The sequence below is a fragment of the Ovis canadensis genome, chromosome 14 (genome assembly GCF_042477335.2).
Source record: "Ovis canadensis isolate MfBH-ARS-UI-01 breed Bighorn chromosome 14, ARS-UI_OviCan_v2, whole genome shotgun sequence".
NCBI lineage: Eukaryota > Metazoa > Chordata > Mammalia > Artiodactyla > Bovidae > Ovis > Ovis canadensis.
The window spans coordinates 24,301,500-24,329,309 of NC_091258.1; the positions used below are offsets into that span (position 1 = coordinate 24,301,500).

The following is a 27,810-nucleotide window of genomic DNA, read 5'->3' on the forward strand; positions in this document are numbered from 1 at the left end:
TGGGTCCCCTTCAGCCCTAAGGAGGGTGGGAGCAAAGTTCGGGGTTGGGGAGAGCTGGAGAGGTGGGTTCACCAGCCCCTTCCCCAGTGAGAAACTGGGTGGCCTCAGGTAAGATGCTGAGCCTCTCCAAGCCTCACCTTCCTCATCTGTCAAGTGGGTGTGATTGCACCTGCCTCCCACCTCCCTGGGCCTGGAGGAACCTGAACCCACTAGGCGTGCTTTAGACCGGACGCTGATAACACTGGTGTTCATTCACTGCTCTGTGCTGGGTATCCCTCCAATTCCAGGCAATACCCAGAGAAATCATAGCTGATGGGGTAGATATTGACAATCATAGATGGTAGGCGTAAGTACTGTGATGGGAGTATAGGGCCTGTGGGCTCAGAGAGGGGTGACTAGGGAAGGCTTCCTGGAAGAAGTGGTATCTGAGCCAGACCTTAAACAATGTGTGAAAAGTAGTTGTTTCTTTTTTCATTTGTGTGATTAACAAGCATCTATGACACGTCTACAGAGTACAAATGCTACGTCAGGTGTTGGAAAAATAAAGGCACATGAAGTGTCGGCCTGAGGAGATTTGAGGCCAAGAAAGCAGAGAGGACATCTCAGACTTCCCTTGCCAGGCTGCGGGGCCAGGGCGACGCCAGGCTGGGCGTCTGAGTGTTGCCAGGGCTGTCCCTATGTGGGCTCAGAGGCGCGGGCCCTTGCTCTGTTAGGAACCAGAACCAGGCAGTGGGGCAGTGTGCAGCCAAGAACAGGAGATGGAACAACCTCCAGGATATATGAAGTGAAAAGTAGCAAAGCGCCAAGCGGATCGGGCTGTCATGCTTCATATGCGTGTGTGTGTCAGTGTGCGAGCACACGATGGGGACACGCAGGCCAGGGACTGCCAAGCCACTCAGCAGCTACCTACCTGAGACCCTGCTCCTGGGAGCAGGTAGCTGCTAACCTGGTGGCCCACGGGTTGTAGAAGCCAGCAGGACAGGAGAAGAGGGGACAGGCCCAGAGCAGACAAGCAAGGCGGGAGTGAATGCCCGCCCTGCCCCACCTCGGGGCTGCCGTGTGACATGGAAGTAGATGCCTGCAGTATGCATACAAGCGTGTGCTGGGGCGGTGCTCAGCCCTGACCCACGTGTAAACCTCAAAGATGCGCCGAGTGAAAGAAGCCAGGCACAGTGTGTGGTTCCATCCGCAGGAAGCATCCAGAATAGGCAAATCCGTGGACAAACAGGAGTGGTCGCCAGGGGCTGGGGAAGGGGGTGAGTGATGCTGGGTGTTTTGGGGGATGATGGGAACGCTTTGGGGCCAGGAAGAGGCAGTGGTCACACAACACTGAGAATGTGCCCAAGGCCACTGAATTGTTCATTTGAACGTGGTCAGTTGCTTTGCTTTGCTTTTACTGAAGTATAGTTGATTTACAACATTGTGTTAATTTCTGCTGAACAGCAAAGTGATTCAGTTGTAGGAACATACACATTCTTCTCTCATGTTCTTTTCCATGATGGTTTATCACAGGACATTGAATATAGTTCCCTGTGCTATACAATAGGATCTTTTCATCGGTCCAGTCCATATATAATAGTGTCTCCACTAATCCCCAATTCCCGCTCCACCGCCCCCTCGCCCCAACCCCTTGGCAACCACAGATCTTTTCTCTATGTTTGTGAGTCTGTTTCTGTCTCATAGGTTAATTTATACCCTGTTTTAGATTCCACATACGTTATATGGCTGTTTGTCTTTGTCTGGCTTGCTTCACTTAGCATGTTAATCTCTAGTTGCATCCGTGTTGCCGCAGATGGCGTTGCTTTGTTCTTTTTCATGACTGCACAATCTTCCACCGTATTTCCTGTGCGACCTCTTCTTTTCCATTCCTCTGTCAGCGGGCATTTGGGTTGTTTCCGTGATTTGTCTGTTGTGAATAGTGCTGCTGTGAACATTGGGTGCCTGTATCTTTTTGAATTATAGTTTTGTCTGGGTATATGCCCAGAATCGGATTGCTGGATCATTTGGTAATCCTATTTTTAGTTTTTGAGGAGCCTCCATACGTTTCCCACAGTGGCTGTACCAACTTGCATGTCCACGAACAGTGTAGGAGGCTCCCTTGCCTCCACACCCTCCAGCTTTTGTTCTGTGTCATCTTTTTAATCGTGGCTGTCCTGACTGGCGTGAAGTGTGGTACTTTAGTGTAGACGTGATTTGCATTTCTCTGATAACTAGCAGTGTTGAGCATCTTTTCATGTGTTTTGTGGCCATTTGTATTTCTTCCTTGCAGAAATATCTATTTAGGTCTTTTGCCCATTTTTCAATTGAATTTTTTGTTTCTTTGTTATTGAGTTGTATCAGCTGTTTGTGTATTTTGGTGATTAAGCCCTTGCCAGCTGCATTGTTTGCAAATACTGTCTTCCCTTCTGTAGGTGGTCCTTTCATTTTGTTTATGGTTTTCTCTGCTGTGCCAAAGCTTGTAAGTTTGATTCGGTCCTATTTATTTTTTATTTTATTTCTATTGCCTTGGGAGACTGACCTAGTAAAAACATTTGTACAATTTACGGTAGAGCATATTCTGCCCATGTTCTCTTCTAGGAGTTTTCTGTCCCATCTCTTGTTTAAGTCTTTAAGCCACTTGGAGTTATTTTTGTGCACGGTGAGAGGGTGTGTTCCAGCTCCACTGATCTGCATGCAGCTGTCCAGCCTTCCCACACCGCCACTTGCTGAAGAGACTGTGGCTCCTATTGTATATTCTTGCCTCCTTTGTCAAAGATTAATTGACCTTAGGCGTGTGGGTTTATTTATGGGCTCTCTGTTGTGCTCCATTGATCCATATGTCTGTTTTTGTGCCAATACCATGCTATTTTGATGACCGTAGCTTTGTAGGATTGTCTGAAGTCTGGGAGGGTTATGCCTTAAAATGGTCAGTTTTATGTGAATTTTGCCCCCATAGATCCTTTGAAAAGAATTCAAATGCTGTCCTGACGATTGTGTGTGTGGGGACAGCTGCCCTGGCACCAGGCACCTGGCCAGGAAGAATGGGGCCCGAGCAGCCGTGAATCTGCATTTCTAGGTGGAATCTTCTGATTTGCAGATGTTAGCAACTGACCGTGGTATCTGAGCCACCCGTGGGGGCTGGATCCAGGTCACGGCCACCAGCCTGCAGCCTCTGCCCCATGGCATCACTCTGAGTGCAGAGCGCCTTACTGGCTGCCCACAGGCCTCAGGCTCTGCTGGGAAATGAGGGCATATGGAAAAGTACTCCGCGGGGAGAGAGTCCTAGACAAACACGAAGTCGCTGGTGGTTTTCAAAGACACGAGCTGCAGCCTCTTAAAATTCCACAGGCCTCCCTGCCATGGATAAAATGCTTTCTGGGGAGATTGCAAATGTTTGCCCTGGTGGGACTTTGTTATAAATGGGCTTGGTTTTGTTTAGTTGGTTATGTTTTTATTTGGTTAAAAAAAAAAATCTTGCAAGATCTTAACTGAGGACTCCATGTTAGTCCAAATAAACCAAGAAAGGGCAAGCAAGATGGACGAAGAATCTGACTGCCCCCTGCACACCAGGTCTGGCTTGAGGTCCTGCGTGGCTGCAGAGCCCTCCAGTGGATGGCCCGTCAGCATCAGCCCGTTTCTGGAGTGCCTGCTGTGCGCCAGCCCTCCTGGCCAGCCCTCTGTGGCCCCTCCTTTCTAACCCTCCCAAAGGCTGCACGAGGCAGGAAGTGGTGTTGCATCGTTGTAAAGATGAGGAAACAGGCCAGAAAGGTGGAGGCACTGGCCCCAGGTCACACAGTTGGGAGGTGGCAGGGATGGACAGTGTGGCATATCTGCCTCTTTCAACCATGTCTCACAGCCACGCAGGCTGAAGCCAGGTCTGCCCACAAAGTAACCCTCACGGAGGCTGCTTGGTCACTGAGCTTTCTGGGACACGGAACCCCATGTGTGCCAGCCAGCCTGCGAAGCCACCCAGTGAACAACTCTCCTCTGGCACCCAGATGCAGACTATCACCCAGGCCGAGGCCAGAGAAAGGCCATGTGCAGACCCCTCCCAGCCACTTAACCCCCCACCCCTGCACCACGCTGGGCCAGCTCCCCACAGCAGAGGCCAACCCTGCTCCCACCAAGGCCCTAACAACCCACCCAACAAGGAAATGTCTCTGAAGTCCTTATCTTCAGAGCTTCGCTCCTGGACTTTGGGGAAGGTGATTGGCCTGTGTCTAAGAAATCTGCTTCAGGTGAACCTCCACTCCACCCGGCGGATGACCTCGGTGTCTGCGCACGTGTTAACTCCTCAGCCTCTCCCCTGAGCCCAGCAGGCTGACATGTGACTTTCACTGGCTCTTCCATCCCGAGTTCTCCGATTTTAACCAGCTCCAATTCAGAGTTGAGCACCACACCTTTCCCTGCCCCAGCCCTTCCCCGAATCCTCAGTCTCCATCACACTGACACTAATGCTCCCTCTCCCTGCTGCTGTTTTTTAGCATGAATCACAGTATATAATTACACATTCAGTTTCTTGTGTTTGTGTTTACTGAGGGCAGAGGCCTTGCCAGCACATAGTAGGTATTCAGTAAATATTTGTGGACTGGCAAGCTGGATGAGACAATGGTGCGGGAATTTTTCTGTGGCCTCAGCAGCGTGCAGTGTGGGTGCATTTGCTGTCCAATGGCGCCCTCTGGTGGATGCGATGCCGCCGCCAGGCTGAGGACTGACCCTCCTTTGCTTTCAGCATTGTCCCCAGCCCTGTGCTACCTGGGATCAGTGAAGGTTTAATTTATTGTTTTCGGTTCCTTGTTATTCAAGGAAGTTATTACTGTTTTCAAACTCAGTGCTTTAAAAATTCTTAGGTCCCTGTATGTGTTTGGCTGTGCCAGATCTGAGCCGTGGCACGTGGAAATCTTCAGTTGTGGATGCGGCTTGCGGGGTCTGGTTTCCTGACCAGGGATCGAACCTGAGCCCCTGCATTGGGAGCACGGAGTCTTAGCCACTGGAAAGTCCTTGAACTCAGTATTTTAAAAAGTAAAAGCAGAGACGGATCTAGGTTAGAAGACAGTGTGTTTATTCTAAACGTCCATGTGGACTCGCTCCTTCCTTCCTCCCTGTGAGAACCTCGATGAAAGTCTGTTGGTCTATAAAATGGGTGCACTGTTACCAGCCTGGGAGGTCATAGGGAACATGTGATCTGGTCACAGAGGAAGACACTTTGGAAACTGGAAATGTAAAAATCACATCTTGGCGATCGTTACCATTATTTATCTATGTACGTGGGGCTTTTCTTGGAACTCAAGTTCTCCCAGCCTGGGGATGGTACTGGTGTGTTGGAGGACTGGTTGCTGCCTGTAAGTCTGAGTTTCCTGGTGGACCTGTGGCTGGATGGCATGTGGAGCTTGGCCGTGCCATGCCTGGCCTGTCAGGGAGAGGCCTTCAGGGTTGCTGCGCCTGTGTTGCGAGCGAGTCAGAGCTTCTGCACCCGGAGGGCCACGTCCCCTTCAGAGTGGGCCCAGCAGCACCTGGTGATCCGATGATGCCTCCAGGCCTTCAGACAGACCTGCCGCTGGCCTCCGAGCAGGGTGACCCCCTTTGGGCTGGCCAGGGTGGGGGAAGTAGCAGAGCTGTTCCAAGACGGCAGACCTGCAAGGGCCACCTGCCCTGTGCGGCCTCACCAGACCCAACGGCAGCCAGGCGCTGACTCTGAAGGAGCCCTCTCATCTCCTTTCCTGACTTGTCCCACACGACGTCCTCAAGGGTGACAGAACGAGATGCAACAGAAGAAGCAAAATTAAACCCCAGACGCTTCATTTGATTTGAACATTGCTTCTTTAGCGATTTGAGGTCTCAAGTTGCCCCCACAAATTCCTCAAAACAAAGTATGTGCCGCTGACACTTGCCTCTGCATCCCCCAGAACAGTGATGACTGGCCACGCTTCCCCAAACACACCGTGGCGTCCATCTCAGCTGGCGCCTTCTAGGGGATGCTGTTTCTTCGTGACTCAGTCTCAGCAGGTTTCTGATCCTGGGAATCGACCTCCCTCTTCTAGTTATCCAGCTTGCTGGCCATAGTTGCTCACCGTGGTCTCTCGTGATCTTCCTCTGGCATCAGTTATAATGCATAGTCTTTCATTTCTAGTTTTATCAAGTCTGCACAGAGCTATAACTAATGTGGAGATTGGAGTCAGTGATCAAAAACCTCCCAACAAGTCCAGGAATAGATGGCTTCACTGGTGAATCCCAGCAAGCACTCAAGGGACTTTTAAAACTGTTTTTATTTCCAAGCACACTAAAAAATTAAGGAAGCTTTAGGGCAAAGCTAAGTGAGATGAGGTGCATCAACTGAGAGTAAAATGAAAAATGTGGAAATGGCGACCTGTGTGAGCACGACCTTGGTGCTAAGTCACACGTCTCAGGCGCTGAAGGGGCTCTGGACACTGGCCCGGGTGTGGTGTCCATGAGCCGAGGCAAAGCTGAGCACGGAATCACGCCCACAACCCACCAAGAACCGGCTACTGGACAGACTGCTGGACAACGTCAGTTGGTGACTTTATTTCTTACAAAAGTTACATTGAAAGAAGAGGTTGAAAAGTCAAGTATACTTGATTTGCACATATTTGCCAAGTCTCACAGGATTCAACCACTTCGATAATTTTATTGATAACCAGGATATACATATTAAAAGCCTCACATTGAAGCTCAGTACACACATCCAACCCCAATGACAGATGTGCAAATGAGTGTGCAGAACAATCTCGGGAACTCCTGCCTCCTGTTTGTCCTCGGCTGTGACTCAGCCGCCCCAGCCCTTTTCTGCAGTGACCGAGCCACCTCACCTCCGCCCTCCACCCCGTTCCCCTCAGCTACGTCTGTTGTCAGGGTAGGCCCTCTGTGGTTCTGCGCCAGCCCTGATCAGGATAGAGGATGGGTTAATTCAAACAAAAGCAAAATGGCTTATGGGTGAGCAGAAAGGCGTGGAGACCAGGAGGGAGACGCCCACTCTTCTCAGCATGGAAGGGGGCTCGGGACCCCAGACTGTGTCAGAGATGGTGGAATCCCATAAAACATGGACAGACCAGGCAAGTTTAAGGCGAATCCCCAGGGTTGGGGAGCTGTTTGCTTTCTGGCATAATTTTAAGCTCTGCACCAAGGGTCCTATTTTATCACTTGTGACATGGGTAGAAAAACAAACAAAATGATACCCAAAAAAGGTACGAATTTAAAAAATCAAACCAGTTGTTGCCATCCTGAATACTGTCTGCAGGCCAAGTCCACAGGGCTCCTGCCTCCAGGTCCCCTCCCCTTCTCAGGGCTTCGTCCACCTCCCGCAGGGTCAGCTGCGCAAGCCCGGGGCCACAGAGGGGCCGGCATACGCCGCTGATCTGGCCGGAACCACACAGTGCGGTTCCAAAGCCCTGTCGCGCACTCCAGATTGCTAAAATAAACTGAGAACAGGAGGGAGGGCAACAGAGGACCACACAGGAACGACCGCTCTTTGGATCTCGATACTCTCCAGTGTGCAATACATTCATGTAAGCCCCACGGGAGGGGGCCCCGCACAGCTCGCCCCTCTTCCCTGAAACATTGGTTTCTAAAAAACAGCTTGTTTGCAGCACACCCCCATGATACGTTGCCTGAACACCACGGCCCACTTTGAAACACACGTGCACGCACACACACTGACACGCGAGGACCTGCTCGTGGGGTCAGGGCCCACCAGCCCCAGGCCAGGAGCGAGCGTATGGCCCGGCTGCTCCCGTGGCCCCCACGGGCTCCTGCGCCCAGACCCCTCCTGGACCGAGGGGGCCCGAAGAGTCCCAGGGCCACTGACCGTGGCGCTTCTGTCCACTGGACTGGCTTTTCTTCATGACTGAGGAAAGCAGCTCGGCACACAGGATTCTAACAACCCGTGTAACAGACGCTGAGCATGTTAACAGACTCCTGACTGTGCAGGGAGAGAATGACATCTGGCTCCTCCGTGCGGCCACATCCCTCCATTACTGGACAGTGACATCATTCGTGGGGAACCTGCCGTCTGTGACCGTGAATGTGTGAAGTCCCGCTCGCTGCAGGCCGCTGGGCCACTCGCCCTCGGGGTCACAGGGGAGCTGTTGATACCCTTTCCAACCCCAGATAAATTAAGTCCATGGACAAGTTCTGGAGTGACGAGAAGGCCTCACACTGAGAACTCCGGGGCCCCTTTCCTGGGTCTCGTCTGTAGGCGCCTGAACCGGAAGCCGACGAAGGGGTTCATCCAGAGCAGCGAGGGGGGGCCTCCAAAGACGGACTTCATCCCTTCCCACCGCAGCCGCCGCTCCCAGGTAGGCTTCTCGCTCTTCAGCCTCTCGATCTCCTGGGAGGAAGAAAAGCAAGTGGGCGGCAGCACCAGGAAAACCCTGGGCAGGTATGAGCAGGAAGGGCAGGTGAGCGGTCACCACGGGGGAGGCACCACCCGAACCACACATCCTGGTCCCAGTCTTGCGGGCCACTGTGCACACGGCCGGGCTGCAGCCGCTGGCCAGACCATGTCAGACATAGCTGCGCAGCGGCCTCCAGGCGGGTGCAAAGCTCAGGTAGCCCCAGGGCCGCGAGGGGGGCCAGGCCTCCGGGCCAGGTGCCGATTTTCTTTCCGGGTCTTACAAACGTGTCAAAGTGCCTGCTCGAGGCCTTCAACTGAAAGGCAGGAAGGCGATCCAGTCCCTGTGATTCACTCAGCTGCCGAGGGCAGGGTCTCCAAGAAACGGGGCGTTTGCTGGCTCCACCTGCCTGGCTCTGTTGACTTTCAAATCAAAGGGACTTTTGAGCCCCAAGCTGTGCCCGGGGAGAGGGACACAGGCAGTGATGCTGTCACAGTGCACCGGGGCTACCCCGCCCACGTCCTGGGGAACACCAGGCCCTTGCGTCCACTGCCCACCCACTCCGGTGCACTGAGGCCAAACACACCCAGCGGAGGAGGGGCATACCGTCTCGTCATTGCATATGGAGTGGATCTGGGTGCCGAACATCACCGCGGTGAAAGTGAAAAACAGCAGACCCTCAAGGCACAGGAAGATTAACAGGATGACAGTGACAGGAGGGGAGAAGTCACTGCACTCTGCGAACGAGAGGGGGCTGGCTGTGACGGCACGGCGGAGCACCCCCCACGTCCCGAGCCCCAGGCGTGGGTCCAGCTTGCGGAAGGGCCCCTCTGCGCCACTGTCCACAGAGAAGCGAGCTCGTTTCATTCACAGGCGCACCTGCTGTCCACCCGGGGCAGAGGGTGGCCCCACCAGGCCAACATTCACACCACCACGGCCTGGCCGGCAGATCTGAAACACCCTGTATCTCCCCAGGGTTCTGTTGAGACTGTATTCATGCACTGAACTGTGTATTAAAACACAACTAAAGCCAGAAAAGATGGGAGTTGCCTGTGCCTACACTTGTGAACAGGACGCACACACGAGTCCATGCTGCACGGCTCGTCCTGCCTCATCCGATGGCCCTGAATGATGCCTATCCAGTGGCTAGAGCACACGCCAGGCCTGTGGGGACAACACGAATTCTGGCCCAGTCTCAAAGGTCTGCAGGATACGAATGGTACTCAGCAGAAACTGTTAGCTGACAGGAAGACCCAAGTGTGTGTTATGTGTGTGTGTGTGTCTTCATTGTACTAGCTAAATGGCAGCATGAGAAATTTCCCATATTCTCCTCTTAAAATTCTCCATTAATTCCTAAAACAACTGTGAGGACTTCCTCTGAAACTGGAGGCCCCTTCCTCCCTCTCCCCCTACTGTGGAACGAGCAAGAGAAGCCGCCCCCCAGGCCTACCTGTCCACTGTCCTCGGACGCAGGCGATGAACTGCAGCCCGCAGAGGACCAGCGCGTGCACGGATGCCAGAGCGATGTACATCTGCAGGGAGACACCGGTCAGCACGGCGCCAGGACCCGAGGGCGTGGACTCGCGAGCCCACTGCTCTGTCCCAGGCTCAGTGAGAGTGTGGGAGGTGGGCAGTAGCAGTGAGGGGGAGCAGGTGACATGCCTCCCCGGGGCCACTCAGGACCAAGGACAGTAATCTCGCAGACTAATACACTGCGGGGAAGCACATTTTAGTGACAACGGTGGGTCAAGGTATCCAGGAGAAAGTTAAATCACAGCGAACACTTGGAGCAACAGGCAACACACGCTCATCTGCTGGGTGCCTCTCCACCAGCGACAACACAGCTGAAATCTGAACCCCAGAGAAGGGACTGCAGGTCTGATGTCAGAATAACCACTCACTCCAGGTAAGACAGTATATCAAGAATTAAGACTCAACACAAGTCACTACATGAGTAGTCTCTTTACTCACAGTGAAGAGCACAAAAAATCTCTGATTCTTTTCTCCGACACAGTTGTTCACCCACGGACAGTGATGGTCCATTTTCCGAATACATCTTTTGCAAATGCTGAAAAGGAGAAGTTAGATTTTTACTATTCTGTGCTCTGAGGAAACATCACCCATTGAAAACAGCTCTGCTAAGAGGCCACCCGGGGGATCCTGCCCCAGGGAAGGTGGGTGCTCCGGATGTCCTTTCAAAGTGGTCCCGTCGGGGTGTTGCTCAGGCTGCCCTAAGGATGGGGGTCCCTCCAGTGGTGGGTATTTGGGTTCCCTGCCGTCAGCGGTGGGCGCTCAGCCCCCGCCCGCCCCGGGGCCTGCGCCCCCGAGGGCAGAGCCGCCGTGCCTGCAGTGGTGGGTATTGGGGTTCCCCACCGTCAGTGGTGGGCGCTCAGCCCCCCCCCCGCCCCGGGGCCCGTACCCCCCAGGGCAGAGCCGCCGTGCCTGCAGTGGTGGGCGCGCTCAGGCTTGACGCAGCAGCACTTGGGGCACTTGTAGATGACCTCTCCGGGCTTCAGCTGCAGGCTCTCCATGTACTCTTTAGTAGCGTTTCCTTTGGGGACCGCCCCCTATGGTTTAGTAACAATGTATTTTAGCTGGGAGGAACGAACTTTTAAGAAAAAAAAAAAAAACCCAGTAAATTTAGGAATTAGTCTTAGGTGTTATTCATAAAGCTGTTGTTGCCACATATATCACTGTGAAAAATGGCTATCACTCACATAACATAGGACCAGAAGTTTTGTTCTCATGAAAAAGAAAACAAGCTATAAAAAGAACTCAAATAGCACATTATCCTTCATAATTTGGCGAGTCACCTGGATTTTTCCAACTTCATGCAGGACACGCCAGTGGCTGGCTGTGTTTGCTCAGCCACTCCCCCTCCACCCTGGGCAGCCAGTTCTGCCCACACTCCTGGGCAGGGTGTCCCTGATAAGCACACCCACAGGTTTCCTATCAGCTACACAGGGGGTGGCTGAACAAAACAGTCTGAAAAAAGACTTTATCTCATGTTTTAAAGTTGCATAATGCTTCCCTGCAGACCTATCACAGACTAGCCTGGGGAGTGTGGCCCTGGGCCCCTGACGCCCTGTGTCTGGCCCCAGGGGTGGGAGTGGCAGCGGGGCTCTCACAGGGCGTCCACGCGAGCCCCCAGCACGGCGAGCTGCAGAGGGCCAGGGAGCCCTGTGTGCTGGGTAGCCATGGGCCACAGGCTGCAGGGCGGAGGGTTTGTTGTCTGGGCAGTGGACACAGGCAGTGAAAATCATGTCTGGGAGATCCATTCTGGACGCCATGGCTGTGTGGACTGGGAATAAACCTGGGTCTCGTTTCTGTGCCCCATGGGGGCTTGTCCTTCACAAAGAAATACGTGTTTCTAGAGAAGGAGCCCTACTAGGGAGGGGAGACCAAGCGTGTGAGGACAGGAAGGGTGGGGGAGACGGCAGGGCACCGCTGTCGGCAGGAGTAAAGACAGCCAGAGCCCGCTGCCGGGGACGCAGGGGCCGAGCCCAACTCTGCGTGGAGGGCCGACGCCACGTCTGCAAAGCCCAGCACGTGCACGTGAAGACCGAGGACCACTGGGCTCCAAGGCACCCAAGAGCCGGGCAGGCCGCCCTATCACCAGAAGGAAGTGATGGAGGCAGGGTCCCAGGTCCCGTAAGAAGAAAGGGACCAGGTTTAGGAGCGCCGCACCTTAGTTCTCACGGACACGCACTCGCTGCTCCACAGTAAGCGCGCGACCCCACCCCCCCCACCACCCACTTAAGAGTGCTCATTAGGCGACCAGTGGTGACCAGATGGCGAGGAAATAAATGCATTTTCTGGTCCTTTTTGCGGCTCAGAGCCCTGGGCAGCTGCCTTGGTCCCCCTCGGGGCTGCCCGATGACTCCCCCAGGTCCCTGCAATTGGTGACCTACACTTGATTCTGTTGCTAAAGACATGCTCTCCCAGGCCAAGCGTGAAGCAGAAGGGCCAGCTGGGTCTCCTAGGCCCGGGTCTTGCCAAGACACACAGCAGGAGCGCCTGCTTCCTCCACACCAGTTGGGCCCCTCTTCACCCCACCAAAGAAACCTCCTGGATACCTGAGGCATGTTCCTCAAGCTCACGTTCGCATTCCAGCCATCTGCAGGGTGCGTTTTTTCGTCGGTGTCTTCCCAGAACCGTGGTCCCCAGCCCCACGTCCTATCCCAGTGCAGCCTGGGCGCTCCCCTGGGCAGTCCTCCTGACAGCTTCCCTGCAGCCTCTCCTGGCGCCCGGCCTCTAGTCTGCACTCCCTAAATACACTCCAATAGCACTTCCATCCAGATGCTGTGTGTGCTCCAGGGACGCTGCGGACCAGGCCGCCAGCCTGTGCCCGAGAACTCAAACCCCAAGGCCACGGGAGTGCGAGGCCCTCCAGCCACAGCCACTGGTGTCTCCCCAGCCTGGACCCGACAAGAAAGCCCACCGAGGGCAGGCACTCACGGGGTCAGTGAGCATGGTCCGCAGGTGAGACGACAGGGCGAGCACCGCCAGGCAGTTGAAGACCACCCCGTTGACCACGGAGTACCAGAAGTCCTTGGAGGGCAGCAGCATGACGAACGTGACCACGAAGTCCGCATACACGACCAGCAGCCAGGTCAGCACGGCGCAGATCATGCCGCAGCCATCGCGGATGAACCATACCCTGTCGGCCGCGTCGGCTTCGGCGGGAGAGGAGGCCGCGGAGTCGTAGCTGTCATCCCCGGTCAGCAGAGGGTGGTGCTCGACGTCCCGCAGCCGGTGTCCTGAGGACGGCATGCTTTCCCTGCGGGAAGGTGCGAGGGGCACGTGGTCACGGCAGCCGCCCAGCCATGCCTCAGGGACGACACAGGTTGAGGGCCAGACGCACACTACGGGGCCCAGGCTCCGAGCCCAAGGGTGAGGCCTGGGCACCCCGCTGCCCACGCAGCACCCGGAGCCCAGGCAGGTCAGCGGCAGAGAGGCTGGCGGACAGGCGACTCCTGCTGCTCGTGCCCACTCTGGCCCCCGATGCAGAGCTCAGGGTTCTCGCCCAATGGTTCTCCATCTCGCTCAGCGTGTGCTCTCCCTTTCCCTGAGTTCTAACTCTTTTACGATGGGTGAGCATGTTTTTGAGCCAGGCTCCCATTTTAATCTCCATCTTTCCTTTATGCTGTTCCTAGAATGCCCTTCCTCTCTCATTCTTTCAACGGTTTCCCTCACTCACTGGGCTGTTCTTTTGACAACCCTCCCACATTAACTGGGAAATTACCTGAGAGGTGAGAACATGTAGGGCCAGAAACTAAAGACAAACTTGCACTTTTCCTCGTAAACATTCTGCTGCTGCTTTACCCCATAACCCCCTCTCATCTCATTTACAACCAGATGCAACAGTGTGAAGCTGGTCCCTCTCTCAGATCTGGTGAGTGGCCTGGTGATCGCCACACAGCTTCCTAGTGGGTCCTACAAGCCCACCAAGGCTGAGAAAGCCCTCTGGCCAGACTCCCTCTGCTGCGTGGCTGCTCCTCAGGCAGGACGCAGGCCATGAGACGTGGCACCTGGGTGCTGGGCAGGGCGCAGGGCCGTGCGTCCAGAGATGGAGAAGCCTTTTGTCAGAGTCCGGTTGTCTGGTCCAGAGAGAGGGGCACAGATGGCAGCTCTGACTGTGAGGAAGAGCGTGCACACACCAACCCAGGGGAGCTGGAGGGGTGGGCTGGGATCATCCCAGAAGCACATTAGGGTCCTGCTGTGTGCCTTAGAGCAAGACTTGTCAAACCCACCCATCAGATAGTCTGATAGCCCACAGTTACTTCAAGATTTTCAAGAAAGCAGTCCACGAACGCAGGGAGGCTGGGCCACACACACTGGGCTCTCTGTGATCAAGACAGGCGCCTTCTGCTGAGTCACAGCACCTACGCCGCATCAGTGCAGCAGGAAAGGAGGGGAGGAAATGAAGAAACTGCTCCCTCACACTCACTCAGCTACAGACACTAGGAATGTGAGAGCAAAGGGCGCAGCAACTGGCGACGCGACCCCAGGGCGAGGGCGCAGCCTCACTCCACACCATCTCCCACGGAATGCTCTGTGTTCAGGTTGCCTGAGAGAGCCCCGAAGGCACGGTGTGCTGGCCGACAGTCAAGCAGATGTCACGTCATCGGTTCTCTATTTCCATGGCTAGTTTAACGGGCTTTTGTCTACCCCGTGAACCTGTTTCTCCTCGTGTTAAATCAAGCCTCGCTTCCCAGAACACCAGGAGCAACACTGCACATCTCCACTGTTTCAGGGACAGCCATCCAAGCAAAACCTTTCCAGTCATGTAGCTAGGAGGCCTACCCTCATCTTGTAACTCCTGCTAATAATTGGGATCTTGCTCCAGGACACACTCTCCTCTTAGAGTAGGTGGTCAGCAAATCATTGACAGGAAGTGACCATTAACCATCAAGTTAGCGTGAGCAATTAGAGAGGAAACAGTGATTATATACCTGAGGAGACACTTACCTCACAAATTATTACTAGACATTACTTGAACATTTTGTGCCTTTTCTTCAGGATCTTAAGGTGCATACTGTCCTATGTGACAGGATCTGAAAGATAATAAAATCTAATTAGAAAAGTTGCTTGTTCTGGCATTCAGAACTATCTTTAACTATGAAATCATGACTCCTGTAGGTTTTCATTACTAGTAAATTGACAGAACCCTGAAAATTATAAACCTGTCCATTTTACCCCGTTACTTTAGCCCCGGTTTTAAATTAAACCTGTAAGCCAAAATCCCTTGAGAAAGAGCCTTGGGGATAATCCAGACCAAATCTAGTCAACCTGCATTTCAACAGGTAACCGTTTTACCAGCCACAGCCAAGCAATTGCAGCAAAGACGAGTGAGAGGGGAGAGGTGCACCAGGGCCCCCGGGGAAGGGGTCTGGGGAAGGGGCACAGTGCGCGAGGGGGCAGGTGGGACGGGGAGGGGTGTCTCCCACTGGGCACCGGCAGGTGGGCGAAGGGACACTGCCTTCCTGGAAGCACTCATCTGGCCCCAAAATAAAAGCTGACCGACAGCACAAGGTGGGGGCATTCCCCCAGAGAGATCAGACTGCTGCCAGGCTTCCCCAGGAGCAGGGCTGCCAGAGGACAGCTGACCACCGACACAGCCCCTGCCACGTGCCTGGCAGATCTCAGGCTTAAATGTGAGCGAAGAGCTGACAGTCAGTTATTTTGGAGAAAGCCCCAACCAGGTCTCTTAAGAGACAGAGCCCCAGAAAGAAACCAGAGGGAAACAGGAGTTGAGAGCAGGTATAATGCACAGGGAAGAAAACCGAGGAGATAAGAGGCTGCATTTGTGAGACAAAGAGGAACATTCTGAGAACTTCCTACTTACTTAAAAATAAAAACATGAGAGAATTTTAAAATCTTAAAAACAGGATTGGAAGAGAGAGTGGGACGCCTCCCAGAAAGGAGAACTAAACAAAAAAGAGCCAAGGAAAAAAATTAGGAGTTTGAGATTAAGATACATGCTGTTGCTGCTGCTGCTGCTAAGTAGCTTCAGTCGTGTCGGACTCTGTGCGACCCCATAGACGGCAGCCCACAAGGCTCCCCCATCCCTGGGATCCTCCAGGCAAGAACACTGGAGGGGGTTGCCATTTCCTTCTCCTATGCTAGAAAGTGAAAGTCATGTCCGACTCTCTGCAACCCCATGGACTGCAGCCTACCAGGCTCCTCCATCCACGGGATTTTCCAGGCAAGAGTGCTGGAGTGGGGTGCCACTGCCTTCTCTGATATATATGCCGCCATACAGAAACTAGGTAAGCAACAAGGACCTGCTGTACAGCACAGGGAACTGCATTTGACACCTTCTGAGACTAATAATGGCACAGAATATGGAAAAGAACACACACACGCGCGCGCGCACATATATATAATAATTGAATGACTTTGCTGTACACCGGAGACTGACACAAAACTGTAAATCAACTAAAAACAAACTGGGGGGGGAAAAGACCATAGGAGAGAAAAGGAATCAGAGGACAAACTTCCAAACAACGGGATGCCTGGCAAAGGCAGCCCCCAACGAGACATCCTTCCCTGGCAGAGCTCCACTGCCGCACCGGCCCTGGCGCCTCAGGGCCGGTCCGCTCCATTTGCATCCAGTGTCCTACCAACAAAACCCTGCTCTGTTGGGCAAACCCTCGGCTGGTGTCTGTTGTCTGAAACCCAGACCCCTGACTTAAGACGCCAGAGGGCTGGCGAGGAGGACGGTGAGGTGACAGGGCACTGGTGGGACTGAGGAGCAGGCAGGCTGAGCTCCCCTGGCGGTCTCCACGGAACGGGCTCTGGGCCCCCAGGAACCGGGGGCTGCTCGCCGCTTCCTGGCCACGCACGCCCCCTTCCACCGCACTGGCTCTGAGGTCAGGCTCCCCTGCTTGCCCTCCACACTGAGCTGGACAGCCTCCTGCCCACGGCCAGCGGTGGCGCGCACACCAAGGTTCTCTGGTGTACCTGTGACTCTCACTCCTTTCAGAACTCTTTTAGTTACAAATGCGGCCGTGAACAAGCTGCTTAAACTAAAGTAGGCGACCTTCTTTTTGATAACTGCATCTATTTCATAATTCTATGTATTTTTCACTGTGCTGGGCCTTCAGCGCTGGGCAGGTTTTGCTCTGGTTGCGGAGAGCAGGGGGTACCCTCTAGTTGGGGGAGCAGGGTTCTCATTGCCACGGCCTCTCCAGTTGCGGGACACAGGCTCTACAGCATGGGGGCCTCAGCAGTTGTGGCTCCCCAGCTCCAGAGCTCAGGCTCAGGAGTGGTGCTGCTCGGGCTTAGCTGCTCCACAGCATGAGGGATCATCCCAGATCAGGGATCAAACCCGTGTCTCCTGCACCGACAGGCGGATTCTTTACCCACTGAGTCACCAGGGAAGCCCAGAGGTGACTTTTAAAATATGGCATTTACACATAGTAACTTTACTTAAATATCTATGCAGGAGCCAGCAACTTTAAATGCTAAATAACATGCTGAACCAGTAATGCCTAATTATGCTTAGTAATATTTTCCACTTTTCATTCACATTCATTCTGAGTATCTTCAAATAGGCTTATGTTAACACTGTTTTAAAAGAAAACTGACTCTGTAAAACACAGGTCAACGCATCCCAGGGCGCGGGCTTAAGCAGAATCTCTATAATGAGGCCAAATCCCCAGTTACTTTCATAAATTTTAAAGAGTAACCAACACAGCAACCACTTTGGAAAGTGGTCTGGCACTTTCTCCGAGTTAAACCAACACCCACCCTGTGATTCGGAAATTCCACTTCTAGGTATTTACCTCAAGGTGAATGGGACCTGGGCTTCCCAGGTGGCTCAGTGGTAAAGAATCCTCCTGCCAATGCAGGAGATGCGGGTTTGATTCCTGGGTCAGGACAATCCCCACACACGCACGCGTATAAACACAAAACATGTACAGAGCTGTCCACAGCTGCTCCGTTCATCACACCCACCAAACCAGAAAACCCAAATATCCCTCACCAGGGGATGAACAGACAAACCACAGTTACTCATACAAATCATACTAAAAAATGGGGGGAGGTTAGATACATGCAGCAATGTGGCTAAGTGAAAGAAACCAGACACAGAAGAATGTATTCAGTAGGAGTCAATCTCCATGGCCGTCTAACCAAGCCAAGCTAATGTACTTTGAAAGAGCTCAGAATGGGGCTGGACCAAAGTGGGAAGGAAGGAGACACCAAGGCAGCTTTCTGATTTGATGCAAAGTCCCCTACGTGGACAGGGCAGCAGGCTACACAGACACACGCACTGTCAGGACAAAACAAACGGTCAAAGGACAGTTACGGGGCTTCCCTGGTGGTCCAGTGGCTAGGATGCCACTCCTAAGACCGGGGGCCTGGGTTCAGTCCCTGGTCAGGGAACCAGATCCTGCATGCAGCAGTGAAGACTCAGCACAGCTGAATACATATTTTAAAATAAAAAATTATACACTTAAAACTGTCCCATTTCATTTCACATGAATTATTCCTCAACTAAAAAATGAAGAGACAAAATGCCCAGCACTGGTGCGTGTGCAGGTATGAAGGGTGTGGTAACAGCCGCTCTAGGTGCTCTCCCTGCAGACACAGCCTTCTGAGCCAGGCCCTGTCTCACTTTACCCTTAATGCTATCTGTGGGCAGGTGTCTTATTAATCTCTTCCCCTGATGTTTTCTCCTCATGCCTATAGACAGAAAATGCATCTCATAAACAAACTGAAAACAAGTAAACAAAAGACATCAGTATTCTTTGGCAATCAGTTGCTACTGCGGTAACAGGAATGTCCACCCCAGAGTCTGGTGTTCATGTTTTCGCTAACACCCTGCTTTTACATTCAGCATTCTTCTACTCTTCAGACACCCACTGCTGACCTATAAAAACGAGTAGTAAGCAAATCTCTGCCTCAGGCACAGAGGCGGCATGAGAAGCAGACACGGTGCCCTGAGATCTGCTGCATTCAGACGTGGGGGCGGGCTCCCAAGCTCCGGACTCCATGCGAGGCCCGCAGGATGCTCACCACAGGCAGGTCCCCGGCCCACGAGGGCTCACACACCAGAGATGGGAACCAGCCTGCTAAGTGCTGTTCCGTTTTCCCCCCCAGCGACAGGCAGAGGGTGATGACGGAGAGAGCCGACAACAGCTCATCCTGTCCAGAAAACAGAAAGGTGTCCGCTAGGAAGGCAACAGTGCGAGAGACACCGAGGCAGGAGAGGGAACCACGGGCTGCAGCACCACCCCCCACCCCCAGCGTAAGGGAGGCAGGGACGGAGGCTGGAGCCACCCGTGAAGCACCCAAAGGCCACACTAGGGCGGCTAGAATTCCACACTTCGTTCTGCTGCAAAGGCAGACACTGGGGCTTGGTAAACAGATGTTTTAGAGCCATCTCTGACCAAGCATGACTGGATGGAAGGAGGAAGGCAAGCAACCAGGAGGGACTGCCAGCACGGAGCAGATGGGGGCAGGCGTGCGACGGCTGGAGCAGGCAGCACACACAGGCCTGGAGGGTGGGCTCTGGAGCCAGGTGGGCCTGGGGCTGGGTCAGCAGGGGCACCTGTGTGTGTGATTTACCCTCTTTAATGATCCGCCCGGGTACATTTTCCATTATTTGGTCTAAAATTTTTTCTCTGGATTTCCTGTTATTTTCTCAACTTACTATGATGTAAGAGAAATAATTATGACCAAAAAATAAGCTTCCAGGGAGAATTTTAAGAACTCCAAGGAGGTGCCGTCACTGGGGATAACGGGAAGATGTCACACGTGGCCCTGCAAACAGGCTGCTCTGAGGCAGGGGAGGCTTAGGAGAAGGGCAGGACGCGTGCAGCCCTGTGTAAGTGAACCAGCACAGGCCTGGGGGAGGTGGGGAGATGAGACACAGGCTGCTCCCTGTAGCTGGTGAGGAGAGGAGCGTGCAGACCACCCAGCCCGCTGCACGCACCACAACTGCAACCATGCTCTTAAGTGTGCGTCCCGTCCATTTGCAATCATCAAAGATTTAGTTCGGGCTTTCAAACAAGACCAATAATATATGCCATATGAACCACTATTTTCTTCTCAAATTACTGAAGCTGAAGAATGGAATATTAACCTTTGAGGGAAAAAAACAACGGACCAAAGCCAAGTCTCAGTGGTATGCTGCCACATCTGCCATTCTGTGAACAGTAAACTTAACCTCTCTCGGAAGGTCTCTCATACTAAAACAAAAGAGGACAAACTGAGAAACACAGAAGGAGCCCAGGCTCTCGGTGGAGGTGGGGGCGACTCTGGCTTCCTCGCCTTCCCCGCCAGCCACTCCCAGACTCCTGGCTGGCCCTTCTCCTCCGCAGACACCTCAGTGTTGGGGTGCTCAGGCGGGGCTTGGGCTTCCCTCGGTGGCTGTGTGCTCTCCAAATGATCTCCAAGAGCTCAGCTCCGTGAAGTTAGAGAAGATGCATGTGGGAAACCCGCAAACGAAGAACGTGCTGCTGAGTGTCTGACCAGTTACTCAACAAGACCACAGTTCAGGTCAAAGGAGAAACCCCTCCACCCACCAGACTGTTGGGATCCCACCTTGTCATCTTGATAAACAGCACCTGCACCACCATCTAGTTGCCAGCGTCAAAAATCAGGACACACCCTTCACTTCACTTTTCTCCCCCAGCTCCCCACCCTTCACCCATGAGCAGGTCCTGTGGGCTTGACTTTCAAAACTTGCCTAGATGTGAGCCACCCTGCACCAGCCTGCCTAGCCCGATCAAGGCTCGGGAGCCCTCACCTGGGCTGCATGAACCAGCACTGTTACATACTCGTGGCCTCTGCGCAACCCCCAAACTACTCCTCGGCCCCTAACCCAATCCCCAATCAGCATCTGGAGCCCGTTTCAACAGAGAGAAGTCAGACCCTGCCACTCCTGGTCTATCAAAACCAGCCAGCGGCTGCCTCTACAGTTACAACAAAACCCCCATGCCTCCCGTGTGGCTGCACAGCCTTACCGCCCGGGGCCTGCGGACCTCACCTCTCACCTCCCTCCCACCCCAGCTGTCTTGTTCTGCTGTCATCACCTCAATGGAATGTTCTACTTATACCCCCGGCACACCCTGAACTCTGCAAATACCTGTTGAGTGAGATGAGAAAGCAAAAATGAAGCCCACAGGACCACGAATAGGGAAAAGGGTCAAAAGGGGGAGCCTGGGGTGGGGTCAGATGGTGGTGGTGGGGTAATGTGGACAGCTTAGGAAGGGGAGGGCAGAGGGAGAGACCCCCAGTAGCAGGGTTTATTCTGGGTGTGTCACCAGGAGAGCACAGGCTGCACGAAGCAGCCTCGAAGGCGCATGGACAACATGCCAAAGCTCCACCTTTATCCCACAGCCACAGCCTGTCAGTCAAATGGGGGTCTGTTTAAGAAAAAAAAAACACTTCGGAGTTTTGACTCCAGAGCCCATGTTCTTCCATTAAACACACGGCTTCCGAGAGCACTTGGTTTTAGAAAATGCATTCTGTAACAGAGTGAGTTTTGGAAATACAGAACGCTAAGAATTAAAAGCATTTCAACCAAGATAACGCTGTAAAAGCCTGTCTCAAGAGAAGCTGGAAGCCTCTCTATCCTTACTGCTCCTGCTAATTACCAGGGCTGCACACGCCCTGTGCCCTCTCCCAGAACCACCTAAACCGGCGGCTAACAGAGCCGGCCTCTCCTCCCATTAACTGATAATGCTCCCCGCACACCCAGGGTTTACCATGAACCTTCCCCTCGAGACCCAAGTCCTCCTCCCCGTCACTCCTCCTAGGAGCTGCTAACGCTTCTGTTACCACTCCGCCCTTTCCCTGCCCACCTTCCCACAACCCAAGCTTAGGCTCCCTCACCTCTGGCTGTCCCTCTGCAGAATCCTAACCGATAGAGGGGCCAAACCTTGGGGCCACGGCATTCGGGGCTCCACTGAAGCTGGCTCCCGGGCCCCTCCGGGCTCTTCGCCCAGCTTCCTGCTGTCTCCCTGCTGTGACCGTGGACCCCCCCCTCCCCCGCCCCGTGCTTCTGCACCTGCTGTCTCCTCGGTGTAGGAGACCCCCACCCTGCCCAGCAAGATCATTCATTCCCCAAACATCTACCAGCACCCGAGACACACACAGCACCGCAGGACAACAAAGTTGTTTTCAAAACTGTGAGGTGCTGTACCAGTATAAGGCATTATCTTGGCCCCATGAGGAGTCTGGATTTTACCAGACAATTAATAAAATTCTACTGGCGCGTTTTCAAGAATGGAATCAAGCAGTAATGGAGACGAGAACATGTCTGTAGATAGAGGCAAAGAAGTGGGTGAAAGAGAAAAAAAAATCAGAGGCAAGTGACTGATGAAATGCCATCCCAGAACAGGCAGAGCAAAGTACAGACACGTGAAACTGCTCCCTCTCGACTTTGTAGATGACCAACTCTGCAGGTGGCTCAACTCTTCTTGGGTGCTACAGCTGAAGGGTCACACACAAGTTAACGTGACACTGGCTTTGCGGACAAAAGGGAGAAGGAGTAAGTGTTTGGGAATCTATATTTCATGCTCTGCTCCAGTGTGTGTTTGCTTTTTTTTACAAAACAAGTATGTATTAATTTTATAATTAAACCATTACTTAAGGGAATTCCCTGGCAGTTCAGTGGTTAGGACTGTGCTTTTCACAGCTTAGAGCATGGGTTCAATTCCTGATTCAGGGAACTAAGTTCTCACAAGCCTCAGGTGTAGCCAAAAAATTAAATAAAGTATTACTTTAAAGAAACATACCCCCCAAAAGACACTGATGCTAGGAAAGATTGAAGGCGGGAGGAGAAGGGGACGACAGAGGATGAGATGGTTGGGTGGCATCACAGACGCAATGGACATGGGTTTGAGTAGGCTCCAGGAGTTGGTGATGGACAGGGAAGCCCGACGTGCTGCAGTCCGTGGGGCTGCAAAGAGTCAGGCACGACTGAGCGACTGAACTGACTGACCCCCAAAAAGCTGCTTCAAGAGAACTATCCTTAGGGCTGTTCAGCATGGTCTGGGGCACGGAACGTCTGGAATCATCAGGAAAACGACTACTCATTTCATCCCAAGCATTAACTTCATATGTGAACTTACTGTTCGGTCCAGTTCCTCAAATTAACAAAGATGATATTACTATGTCACCAAAGGGTCCAAGCCTGCAGGGAACAGTTTCAGTAAAAGTGGAAAGGTACGTCCAGATGTTTGACTGGCTCAAGCCAGTTCTTATAGAGTTCTTTTCAGTACTTTCTCTCTCACTGAGGTCATTCTAGTCATGCCAGTATTTCCCAATTTACTCACTGTAATCGAGGTAGGCTCTGAGTCACTGGTTAAAAAAAAAAACCAAACCTCTGTATACATGTCTACTCACTTGACTTTAAGGTGAGATGTGTGCAGAGTTCCAGCTGTTGTTCTATGAATTCTTTAGGAAATTACCTTCATTTAGTCTCATTCTCCTCCACCTCACAACTCAAAAATCAACCTACCAGCCTCACTCTGGAAAGTACACAATCCAAATAGTGTCCATCATTCTGACCCTTCCATTTTTACCAGAATGTTCAAAAGATGTAATTTAACATGTGTGTTCCATCACATTTTTCAAATATCCCCAGAGATGTTCTCTGTAATCAAGTATCCCAACTTACTAACAAGCAAATTTAATAAGGTGACTGTTAAAAGTTGCCTTCAGTTTTGTAAAAGTTGTAAGACAGTATCAAAAAACTAGGTCTGATTTTTAAAAAATTAAAGTTGTAAAAGTATCAGAGGATTCAGTTCACTGTCTTTGAAGTGAATAGTCTAAGAAGGAATATATGTTGGCCGAGATTTCTAGACCCTCGAGCAAGGGGCCCGAGATTGGCGGATGAGATTGGCGGACCGGGTTCTAGCTTTCTAGACCGAGATTTGAGACAGTAGCAGTAAAATAGATAAATCTATGTACATTAAGTACAAATGCTAAGCAGACTGCAAACGTTAAACACTGTAGCATTGATTGGACTGCACTTTACAGGACCTAGTCAGCAAAAGAAGCTACAGAGCAGCTATATGGACATTTCTTACACTCACAAAACCGGTTACCCACAAGCCAATAAAGTCTCTCCATCCAACAGCGAAGAGAGACTTAGTTCCAGCAGCAATGACTCCTCAGGAGAGATGATTCTGGCTGCAGCAAGATTCAAACATTGCCCTGAAGGCTGACCTGACTGTCCCAGGTGGCCTGGTAGGTAACCCCCGAAAAGATCCTGGGCAGAGTAAGGGAAGAGGAGGGAGCTGGGCAAAGAACAAAAAAGAAAAGCTAAAAACGTATAAAGGAGTGAAGAACAGGCGCATTTGAGAAGCCATAGGCGATGTTTAAGCAAGCCCATTGCAATGCTTGCCCATAAACTACTCTTTACAGCTTACAAAGGGTTTATAGCTATTATGTCTTCCGGCCCTAACAACAACCCCCTTATTAGCTATCAAAAGGAGGGAACTGTGGCTGGGAAAGCTGAGTGTCACGCCCAAGGTCAGGCAACAACCTGGGGCTGCGATTCAGGTCCTACCCCGAGAGGTGCACCAAGGAGTGACAAGGAGACACCTGGCAGAGGAAGGAGTCAAGCGCCGGCACAGAGGTGCCCCCGAGAGGCACTCGGCAAGGTCGCAGGGGCGGCGCGCCCGGGTGGAGCAGGACGGAGCGAGGAGCCCGAGACTGGCGGACGGGGGTGCCCGGAGCGGCTGGGAGAGCCGGGTGCCAGCAGCCCGCCCGACCCGGCCCGCCGCGCTCACCCGAGGCCCGGGCGGGGTCGCCCGGCGCTGCGGCTCCTCCCGATCGGCGGCGGCGACGGCGGCGTCGGCGACTGCAGCGGCCGAGGCAGGGACGCATCATGCGGCCGCGCTCATGGCCGGGCCACGGCGGGCCCCGCGGCTCGGCCCGGTCCCGCCGGGCCGGTCGGAGGGGGTCGGCCGCCCAGGGGCACAAGAGACCCGGAGGCAGGCCGGGGAAGCGCGGAGGCTCGGCTCCCGGAAGTGAACCGCGCGGGGTCGGCGACGCCGCGCTTGCGCAGATCCGGCCGCGCCGCGGCGGCGAGGGCGGGGGCGGGGGCGGGGTTTCTGCGACTCTGGGGCCGCGGGTTCTGAAAACTGGCTGTTCCAGGGAAAGATAGCTCTCCTTAGTCTCAAGTTCCGCTTTCTAAAATAAAGCGATCCGTGCAAGCTGAGGTCTGGGGAAGAGAAAGGATGGGGGCTACGGGCTGCCGCAGGCTTTCGGACCCGCGTGTCCAGGGGCCCGCGGCGGCGCGAGTGAAGCCAGCGAGAGGTGCGAGCTGTGCGTGCGGCGCGCGGGGATGAGAAATCCGGTCACGGGTTAGTGGAGAAGCGCCAGGGGGAAGCCTGGGCCGGAAAGCGAGTTGGGGGATGGGGAAGCGCCGCTGTTTGCGTGATTCCCGATTAACAGCCTCTGGGGGGGGGGGGGGGGGCGTGGGGACCTCAGCGTCCCAGCGACCCCTTACAGATGGCTGAGTCCTAAGTTTGTCGAAGGTAGAAACGTGGTTAGCTTTGTTTATGTATGTGGTGGTTGGCGGGGGTGGGTGGGCAGGGGCCGGGTATTTCCTATACTAGGAACAATTTCCTCAGGGCTGGGAAGTAGGCGCTCAGTGTTTGTTGTTAAATTCTTTAAGTACCCACTAACTTGAAAGATTGATAAAAACTAACTGAGAGTGCCAAAGCCTTTGACTGTGTGGATCACAATAAACTGTGGAAAATTCTGAAAGAGATGGGAATACCAGACCACCTGACCGGCCTCTTGAGAAATCTGTATGCAGGTCAGGAAGCAACAGTTAGAACTGGACATGGAATAACAGACTGGTTTCAAATAGGAAAAGGAGTACGTCAAGGCTGTATATTGTCACCCTGCTTCTTTAACTTCTATGCAGAGTACATCATGAGAAACGCTGGACTGCAAGAAACACAAGCTGGAATCAAGATTGCCGGGAGAAATATTAATAACCTCAGATATGCAGATGACACCACCCTTATGGCAGATAGTGAAGAGGAGCTAAAAAGCCTCTTGATGAAAGTGAAAGAGGAGAGCGAAAAAGTTGGCTTAAAGCTCAACATTCAGAAAACGAAGATCATGGCATCTGGTCCCATCACTTCATGGGAAATAGACAGGAAACAGTGTCAGACTTTATTTTTTGGGCTCCAAAATCACTGCGGATGGTGACTGCAGCCATGAAAGTAAAAGACGCTTACTCCTTGGAAGAAAAGTGATGACCAACCTAGATAGTATATTCAAAAGCAGAGACATTAGTTTGCCGACTAAAGTCCGTCTAGTCAAGGCTATGGTTTTTCCTGTGGTCGTGTATGGATGTGAGAGTTGGACTGTGAAGAAAGCTGAGCGCGGAAGAATTGATGAGTTTGAACTGTGGTGTTGGAGAAGACTCCTGAGAGTCCCTTGGACTGCAAGGAGATCCAACCAATCTATTCTGAAGGAGATCAGCCCTGGGATTTCTTTGGAAGGAATGATGCTAAAGCTGAAGCTCCAGTACTTTGGCCACCTCATGCGAAGAGTTGACTCATTGGCAAAGACTCTGATGCTGGGAGGGATTGGGGGCAGGAGGAGAAGGGGCCGACCGAGGATGAGATGGCTGGATGGCATCACTGACTCGATGGACGTGAGTCTGAGTGAACTCCGGGAGATGGTGATGGACAGGGAGGCCTGGCGGGCTGCAGTTCATGGGGTCGCAAAGAGTCGCACACGACTCAGCAACTGAACTGAATTGAGGGTGAAGGATAGAAAGAAATCTCATTGTCTGCAAGCCACCTTCTCACAGTTTACCATTCTTGATCCCAGATATGCTTCTGCAGCTAAGCTTTTGGAAGTAAAAGGTGCATCACTCATTGAGTTCCAACTGTTAAAAGTTTCTTTGTTACTGTGCCTGTGCATTTAATATGGTACTATATATTCCTTGGGGCTCAGCTGGTAAGAATCCGCCTGCAATGCAGGAGACCTGGGTTCGATCCCTGGGTTGGGAAGATCTCCTGGAGAAGGGAAAGCCTACCCACTCCAGTATTCTGGCCTGGAGAATTCCATGGACTGTATAGTCCATGGGGTTGCAAAGAGTCGGACACGACTAAGCGACTTTCACTTTCATATATTCAGTCAATCCTCATTGAGTCTCCTGTGCTTATTCACTCAGTTGTATCCGACTCTGTGACCCTTTGGACTGTCAGCCCTCTGTCAATGGGGGTTTTCAGGCAAGGATACTGGAGTGGGTTGCCCTTTCCTCCTCCAGGGGATCTTTCTGACCCAGGGATTGAACCAGAGTCTTTTGTGTCTCTTGTATTGCAGGCAGATTCTTTACCGATGAGCTATCAGGGAAGCCCTCCTAATCTCCTGGCTTATTTATTTCCACAAGGAATAAAGGAGAGGTAGGCTTCCAATCTGTGCACAATTCTTTTTGTATAGGCTGAAAGAAAGGATGATTGTCTTTGGATAACGTCGAGACTGCAAGTGGCTGCTATGCTTAAGATACACTTGCTATGAACAACGTTAAATGATATCTTCTTTTATATTAAAGTATGGTTGATTTACAATATAGTTTCAGGTATACAGCCCAGTGATTGAGTTATACATATATGTGTATATGTTCTTTTTCAGACTCTTTCCCCTTATAGATTATTACAAAATATTGAGTATAGTTCCTTGTCCTATACAGTATGTCCTTGTTGGTTATTTGTTTTATATATAGCAGTGTGTATATGTTAATCCCAACCTCCTAATTTATCCTTCCCCACAAAAGTATCTTTTAAAAAAAGTTAAAAAAAAAAGTTAATAAACACATCTGAGAAATTTTAAAAGTTAAATCGTGACTCTCATACCAATATGTCAAAGATTTATGTCTCATACACGTGTCAAAGAGTTAACTCACTAATTTATGAGGGAAAAAGTAGGTAAGATGAATGATACAAGTGGTTCAACAATGAATCCAAAAGACAAGTACGTGTAGGCAGTCAGG

At 52.5% G+C, this 27,810-nt stretch overlaps 2 protein-coding genes across 3 annotated transcripts in view; one reads left to right on the forward strand and one right to left on the reverse strand.

Moving 5' to 3' along the window:
• Window positions 1-6,495: 6,495 nt before the first annotated feature.
• Window positions 6,496-25,154, reverse strand: ZDHHC7 (zinc finger DHHC-type palmitoyltransferase 7). Its single transcript, XM_069549665.1, has 8 exons — window positions 24,581-25,154; window positions 14,799-14,884; window positions 12,786-13,107; window positions 10,770-10,894; window positions 10,299-10,395; window positions 9,778-9,859; window positions 8,934-9,064; window positions 6,496-8,323 (listed from the first exon to the last, which is right to left on the reverse strand). Exons 3-8 carry the CDS (start codon window positions 13,098-13,100, stop codon window positions 8,147-8,149), a joined length of 927 nt encoding a protein of 308 aa, XP_069405766.1. The 5' UTR covers window positions 13,101-13,107; window positions 14,799-14,884; window positions 24,581-25,154; the 3' UTR covers window positions 6,496-8,146.
• KIAA0513 (KIAA0513 ortholog) overlaps window positions 24,941-27,810 on the forward strand; it is a 60,098-nt gene continuing 57,228 nt past the window's right edge. The window contains exon 1 of one of the 2 annotated variants that reach the window (XM_069549662.1): window positions 24,941-25,156. The gene's annotated coding sequence lies outside the window, so the exon portion shown is untranslated. The remainder of the gene's footprint in view (window positions 25,157-27,810) is intronic. The other variant, XM_069549664.1, reaches the window with a different exon arrangement.